Source organism: Cavia porcellus, unplaced genomic scaffold (genome assembly GCF_034190915.1).
Source record: "Cavia porcellus strain 051 isolate PalLab524CR breed Dunkin Hartley unplaced genomic scaffold, mCavPor4.1 scaffold_7, whole genome shotgun sequence".
In the NCBI taxonomy this organism is placed as follows: Eukaryota; Metazoa; Chordata; class Mammalia; order Rodentia; family Caviidae; genus Cavia; species Cavia porcellus.
In genome coordinates, this window is record NW_026947490.1 from 32,659,953 (window position 1) to 32,668,508 (window position 8,556).

Sequence of the window (8,556 nt, forward strand, 5' to 3'; positions counted from 1 at the left end):
AATAGACACTTGGGTGGGGATGTGTCCAGAAGTAGGGAAATCAGAGAGGCAAATGAAGAAATCAAGAAGAGTTAAAAAAAAAGGAAACAGGAGAAAATGTAACATAAAAAGAATGAGAATTGGAAAATATAAATGGGGAAGGTAAAGAAGGTCTGAAAAATTAGTTAAAACAAGGAAACAGAAACTGTAAGGGGGAATGACAAAAATATTATTAGCAGACAGAAAAGGAATATAGGAGAATTCTAAAGAAGATTGGAAAAATGCATTGAATGACATGGGAATATGGAGATAAACAATACAATCAGTGAAAAACAGTAACAGGGAAAAAGCAAAGCATGTTCGGGGAAGATCATTCCTTACTGTGATAACCACATTTGCGCACAGAACATTCTCTTATTCTGTGTGGCTCTTGCATTCTATAAGTTTTGATTCATTCCACCTGACTGCTATCACACTGGTTAAAAAAAAATCACTCATTTGTGAATTACTTCTGTCCTCTAGTTGTTTAAATATTGATTTTTTTTTTGTTTTGACTGTCTGAGCAGTTGGGAATTTTTATTTTAATTTAGACAATAATCCACTCACCTTCTACTGGTTTGCATTCTGTCAACTGTACACAGACCGTATTCCAGGAGAAATAATAGGTTCAGCCACAGAACAAATCTTAATAATTTTTAGAAATTAAAAAACATGCAACCGTGTTCTTTGAACAAAGTGATACAGAACTCTAAATCAATAGCAAGGGGAAGTTTAAGAATCATACAAATTCATGGAAATTAAACAAGATGCTACAGAAACATTGATCAATTAAAAAATAAAATGAAAATTTAAAAAGGCTCAAAGCAAATGATTATGAAAATACCTCTGCCAACACTTTTGTGATGCAGCAAAAAACAGTTATTTTCTTGAAACTAACACATACTATGTAGAAAAAATCCTTTATTAAAGAATCTAACATGGCAGTTCAATAACCTATAAAGATTAACAACAGTCCGCAAGGCACATTCCAATATTAAATTTAATATAATTATTTGAAACTATTATAAAATTACAGGTAAAATAATATGGACAAGACCTGGAGCACATTATATTTTTTTCAGTCCAGTCCATTTGTATGTGTATTAATAAATTTTACTCACATTCATAAAACTTTTCATTAAAAATTTATAATATCAAAAATTGCTGTGAATTTCAATAAATCTATACATTAGTTATCTTCCCTTTTCATTTTTGCTGCGGTGGATTGAAACCAGTGAAAGCCAATCTTCTCCCCTCCCACTAATAGTTTTTACATTGAGATAAATTTTTACTAAGTCATTCAGTTGCCCAGACTGGGTTCAAACTTGTGATCCTCCTGCTCCATCCTCCAAGAGTTCTGGAATTACAGCTGTACCTTATAACATCTACGATATATTTTCATTCTGCTAGAATAATATAGCTCAAATGGATCTAAATATGACTTTAAAACTTACCAAAATTAGGGCTGAGGACATAGTACAGTGACACAGCGCCTGCCTCGCAAATGCAGTTATGAGTTTGATTACCAGTGCAAAGAACAAATTATTGAAATTAAAAATAAAGTGAAAATGCAAATATAAAAACTGAAATATAGGGACTAGGGATTCAGCTCAGGGGTATAAGTGCCTGGCAAGCAAGTAAGCAAGCATGAAGTTATGAGTTTGCTACGCGGTACCAAAAAAAAAGAAAGAAAAAAATATATATATTTATAGCTTGAAACATAGAAAACAGGCTGAGTATAAAACTGAGTTTCAGAAAAGAATAAAATGGGTCTGTCAAGCTCATGGCACACAAGGTTTTCTGTAACTTTATATAAATGAAAAAATATAAATTACGTATAGCTGCATTTTAAAAATATATTAATTTTGATTCTAGCCTTATTTTCATAGTATATCAAACTTTTTGTATATCTTGCAAAGTATGATTTTATAAAATGTACTCTTGCATTATTTTTCCGTTTTGATTCCAAATATTCACACATATATCATTTCTGAGAACAGATATGAGCTTTGGTCCATCAATTATACCTCATGGTTTTTCTGCTTACCCAATTTATTCGAATTATTATGCGAAAGATGCATGTGTAGAAAACAAATTGGTTTCATTCAGGCCTTTATTCTGAACATTTTCAATCCCCAAATGCCATCTCAGGACTGAAAAATTCATTGTACAATCTCTTCAGTTTTTATGCTTCTGAAATCATGGGTAATTTTCCTCTGTCCTCAAATTTGGTTGGTTTTTAATTCATCGATATATCTATAAATAAATGAGTAGGCTCAAATTTAAAGGAGATGAAGTTAGTGGATATAACTGTTTCTTTTATAAAATTTGTGAAAAGACCATAAGTCTTCTGAAATATTTCCCCAGGGTAATGACTTATATTTATATTCTAGTTCATTAAGATGCACATCAGAGATCCAGTTAGTGGAAATATTTTAAAATTGTCACCATTTTCATAATTAGGGTATAAAATCTCAAAATCCATTTATCATTTATTATCTTGGAACTTCTCTTTTATTAATAAATAACAGTTTTTCCTCATAAAGTGTTTTTGATTAGTATTGTTCAACTCTTTCAATAGATCACCCTATATGGCCTACAAGGCAGTTTTTTCCTTTATGGTGAAACCCATACTGATAATTATTTAGTACACTTCTTATGGCTTTGTGGGGGGTTAACTTACGAACTGTAGAGTTCTTCTGTGACAGTTCATCTTCTTTAATCAAGCTGATCATTGTCAGAAATGTACATGTACCAACTACTCTCCAGATTAATGTAATCATTGTGTCTTGCAAACATGTAGAAATTTAAAAACTCAAAAGCGTAAAACAAAGAGTAAATAATAGCTTATTATTTAACAGCCCCAAAAAAGAAATTGCCAAAGTACAGAATAGATATTTCTCAGAGAAAACATGTGGTCTGTTTATGTGTGAAAAAATGTTCAAATTCATAAATCATTAGGAAATACAAATTCAAAACTTGGAGAGATACCACATCATACCTGATAGAATGACTCAAGGTGACTGGGGTGTGGAAAAAAGGCAATCTTCAGACACTATTGGGAGAAATGTAAGTTGCTGTCACAGTGAAAAATAGGAAAGAGATTTCTGAAGGAATTAAAAATGCATCTACCAGATAGATTGTCTGTCAAGCCTAGGGGGCATATATCTGGAATAAATTAAATCAGTATGTTGAAGCAAAAGCTACACTTCTCTATTTTGTGTAGCATTGTTCACAATGCTTAGGATATACCACCTAAGTGGCTATCAATGGGTGAATGAATATGGATAATATAATGTCAAGGTGCAATGAAAAACTACTCCATCACTTTGGGTACAGTGGAGCATCACTAGTTCCAGCACTCAGAAGGTTAAAGTAGAAGGATTGCCATGAGTTCAATGTGACACTAGGCTGCATAGAGATTTTAATATGAGTCTTAAATACATAGTGAAATGTTGCCTCAAAAAAAAACAACAAAGAAACCTGATCTGTCTTTAAAAATGAGAGCCTATCATTGTGAATAATATACATAAACAGCAACAATTTTATATCACAATAAATTATCCAGGTGCAAAGGAAGAAATGCTACAGGATCTCATGTGTATGTGGGATGTAAATCAGGTGCAGAATGTTGACAATGGTGACCCAGGCCTGGGGTGCACTGGCTAGATCTCCTGTTAGGAAGTAGTAAGTTCTAGGGACACACTTTACATTGTTGTAATTAAGATCAGTAACAGTGTTGTGTTTGTTGCAATTCAAAAAATGGTTGAAATCTTATTTAACTGTTTAACAAATAAATTTATATATATCCTAATTGTATAATTATATATGTATATATATATATATATAATTTCTATGTTTATGTATTTTAAATCAATATGTTTACACAAGTACACACATAAGTACATATATTTGTGCATCAGGTATATTTAGGAAAATACACAAGTGTCACTGAATTTTCTTCATCTTTCAGATACTAAAGTTTTCTCCTTGCACCCTATGGGACTATGCTCCAGTAGCTGCTGAGAAGGGCTCTCCAAGGGACTCAAACTTTGTATGGAGATGCCCAAAGAAACTTCTAATTGTGTCTGGGAATTGGGACCCAGAAAGAACTTATTTGTTTCTTTAGTTATTTCTTGCATTTGTCTCTAGTGTCCGAACATGCATTGTCAAGGAAATTACAGGTGAAGTGGTAATTGTGTTCAAGGGGGAGTTGAGATCACAAAACCGTGACCCACATATTGGGGTCTGGCCACTTCTCTCCCACAAAAGCAGGAGGGTTCATGACTGTTACCTATGCCTGCTAATCAAGAAGCAGGTAAGTGCTAGGTGAGTATTTTCTGTTCTAGTCTGTGAAATAAAGGCTATAAGAGAGTGAAGTGATGCAGGGTCTATGTTTGAGTGAGACTCCATGTCTGGAAAAGAAATTCATCTTGGGTGACAGAGACACAGAGGGAGGAAGGATGATTCCTGAGGCCCAGGCTAAGCTGCAGACACAGACTGGAGGTCTAAGACCTCACCAGCCTCTAACCACTTTTCATGTGAAGATGGTTGTGACTACAGCCCCAAGAAGTAATGCCACCTCATTTGGAAGATCCATAAGATTGCAATCATGAAATCAGTGTGCTGTTCAGTGTGTTGTGTAGCAATCACAGATAAACTTTTATCACTTGCACTGTTGCCTCAGTGAATGCTCTTGGTTGTTATAATGAGTAGGGTAGAGAAATTTGAGCCAGCATTGTAATGTATAATCAATGTGTTCAACTGGCAATTTCAGCTGGATAATGAATTTTCCCTCATTGGGGCTAAGGTAATGAAAAGCAATGGTTTCTAGGTGTCTTTGAAAATATTTATAGACAATTATATGAAAATATATGTTGGGGATTAGTTCTCTTGTCATTTGGAAAGGTAGTTTTCATAAAATTCCAATTAATAGTTTGATAATTAAACTGCAGAGAAACTAGGAGGCCAAATTGTTTCAGATTCAAATGTGTCTTCTTATATTTGACATGTTTTAAAACTTTAAGGTCAAATTGTGATTACATGACCAATGGGCCATTGCCATTCATGTGGGAGGAAGACTTAAATTCTATTTGTCACACATGATATGCTCTAACAGCATTATCAAATGGCATGGTACTACTTTATTTTCTAAATTAATAAAAGATAGTAAGATGTCCAATGAAGGTTAAGCTTCTGACTTAAATTTCATATCTACTGTATTATCTAAGAGAATAAAATCAATATTATATGTAATTCTGTTAAGTGATATTAGCAAAAATTGTATTATTATAATATTGATATTTATTAAACAAATACAAACTGATTTTAAGAGATTAAATAGTCCATTTTTTTCAAGGCGTGACTATTCCCTTAGAAGTGACTGTGTAGCATAAATAAAACATTGACACAGAATGGGGATTAGCACAGCCAAACTCTTTTATAGGAAGTTGTCAAATATGCCAAATTACATACATGACTTCTGAAATCACCATCATTCTGACACTGTGATAAAACAGCACTCAAATAAGCACAAAGTCACTGAAGGCTGCCTCACAGGTCCAAGTATTTTATTGACACTGAGATGAGTCACATACCTTCTCTTTAGTAAACACGCTTTTTCTTCATAGCACATATTGTTAGGTACTAACCACCATATTGTGAGGCATAAGTATGTTGGTATTCCATGGTAAGCCATGAACCACATGAGCCATACATTTAAAATGATATATAATGAAGAAGAGCATTTAATATTTAAAAACACAAAATATACAGTTGAAATTAAATTTTAAGGAAGAAAATGTGCATAATTTTGAACTCATTTTATAGGAAATCTTTGCCTCAAGGAATATGTCTCTATACAGAACCCAGCATTTTAAAATGTTGCTATGAATCCTGCATGGTAGAACAATGACATCTGTGGATCTAAAATTTTTCACCCTCCTACTTTTCCCCATTTGCATTGGAAGCCTGGGGAATCTCTCACTTTTATGCCAATATGTCTTCATTTACTTCAGTGGAAGCAGGTCTAGGCCAACAGATTTTATTCTCACAAACCTGACAGTGGCCAACCTGTTAGTCATTCTCTCCCGAGGAATCCCAGACACCATGTCAGCTCTTGGGATGAAAGACTTTCTTAATAATTTTGGGTGCAAACTTGTTTTCTATGTTTTAATGGTGGGCAAGGGTGTGTCTTTCAGCACCACCTGCCTGCTGAGTGTCTTCCAGGCCATCACCATCAGCCCCAGGAGCACCAGGTGGACAGAATTGAAAGTGAAAGCCATAAAATACATTGGGCACTGTACCATCCTTTTCTGGGTCCTGCACATGCTGGCAAACATCAGAGTTCCTATGCTTGTGAGTGAAAAAACCAACAATGAAAATTTAACAAACACTATAAATTATCTATACTGTTCAGCTACAACTACTACCCAGGACAAAAATACCATTTTTGCATCATTGTCTTTATCACATGATATTTTGTGGTTGAAACTTATGATCTGGAGCAGTGGCTCCATGGTTTTCATTCTATACAGGCACAAGCAGCGAACAAAGCACATTCACAGATACAACAGTTCCTCGAGAACTTCCCCTGAAACCAGAGCTTCTCAAAGCATCTTCATCTTGGTCTGTGCCTTTGTTTCCTTTTATGCCCTGTCTTCCATCACATACATTTGGTTTTCTATTTATGACAGATCTGCTTGGTGGTTGGTTAAAACTTCTGCCTTAACCAATGCTTGTTTCCCTACTGCTAGTCCATTTATTCTCATGACTCGTGAACACTGTGTATGCAGGTGCATGTGGAAGAAGTGAGCACACATCTCACCTCTTCAGACATGGGAATCAGTTTGATTTTCAAATCTTTGGTACTGCATGCACTCATCCGTTGCAAAGCCCAAAGCACAAATGTGAGCTCATTTTACTGTTGAGGTAGGTGTGCCATGGTATATAGAAATGTTTTTAGCTGTTCAAAGGAAATGCTTTTTAATGTTTATGACTCATATAATTTTATTTTACACTTGGAGGTGTTTGATTTTCTTATTCAGTTCCTTTGTTTGTTCCTGTTTTTCTCTCTGTTTTTTCTGTTTGTGCTTGTTGATTCCTTGTTTTTTGTGTGGAATATTTTTCTCTCCAGTCTCAATTAGTTACAAATTTCAGTTTACTTTTATCTGTGAAATATATATATATATATATATATATATATATATATATATGTATGTATGTAATTACTATCTGTAATTACTATACACTTAAGTGAGTTTTAAGACTTTCAATATTCTTTTATAACTCACTCATTTTACAGTCTTTGGTTTCTTTCACTTATACTTGTATGTTAGATCCAAGTTTTTAATTTATACTGCAAATACAATCTCATGACCATTTTTTTAAATGATTGTTTTAAAAATCATTGTACACTCCCAGCAACAATCTTCAAATGTTCCTTTTTCCCCATAACCCCTCCAACATTTGTCATATGTTGATTTCTATATGTTAGCCATTCTTTGGGAAGTTAGATGTTATCTCAGTGTTGTTTTAATTAGCATTTCTTGAATGACCAATGAGGTTGAATAATTTTTTATATATTTATTGGCGTTTAAAATTGCTATGGTAACCAGTGTCTGGGTTCCTCAAAAAATTAGCATTAGAGGTTCCATTCAATCCAGCAATTGTCCTTCTGGATTTTTACCAAGAACAATTGAAAGCCTCAAATGACAGTGATATATGAACACCCATGTTTGTAGCTGCACAATTTGTGGTAGCCTGATCTTGGAAACAATCCCAATGCTGATCAACTGGGGAATGGTTAAGCAGGATGTAGTATTTTTAAACAATTGAGTATCATTCAGCTATAAAGAAGGATAAACTAGAGGATTTTATAGGTCAACGGATACAAATAGAGACCATTATCATAAGTGAAATAAATCAGATTCACATATGTAAACACGTTATTTTTTCATTTGTGTAAGAAACTGAAAGAGAATATGGTTCGAAAATCACAATAGATACTTTGAAAAGGAAAGAAATTGTTCAAAGGGAAATCATATTCTTTGTTCAATTTTGCATGCCTGCGTATGACAACATAAGCAAGCATTTTGAAGCCAGCAATAAGCATTCTAACGCCCATTAAATTCCTATCATCTTGTTTGGAAATGCTATATCACTCTTGTTTTACTTGTTGTTATTGATACTGCTGTGAATGGTTTCTTATTTGTTTGTTCCATTGCTTTTTATTTTTGTGCTTTTATTTTAAAATAAAAATTCATTGTTTATTGCAGTTATCTATGTTAATTAGATTTTTAAAAGGCCTTTGGAAAGAAAGTTTTCTGTGTAAATTGATCAATTTTTCATGCTCATATCTTGCAAAAGGAGCTTAGTACTATCTTTTAAGATAGTAGTAAGCAATAAACAAAGCATTGTTAATCTCCAACACTCTGTTTTGAAAGTTTGTACCACTTTCGTAATAAAACATCTTGTTTTAATATAAATTTTTTGTGCACAATTTTGAGATGTAGCTTGTTCATGTCCTACTGTGCCTGG

At 33.6% G+C, this 8,556-nt stretch overlaps 1 protein-coding gene across 1 annotated transcript; it reads left to right on the plus strand.

Moving 5' to 3' along the window:
• Positions 1-5,928: 5,928 nt before the first annotated feature.
• On the plus strand, positions 5,929-6,831 carry Cavporv1r623 (vomeronasal 1 receptor cavPorV1R623). Its single transcript, NM_001167407.1, has one exon. It carries the CDS (start codon positions 5,929-5,931, stop codon positions 6,829-6,831), a length of 903 nt encoding a protein of 300 aa, NP_001160879.1.
• Positions 6,832-8,556: the final 1,725 nt, after the last annotated feature.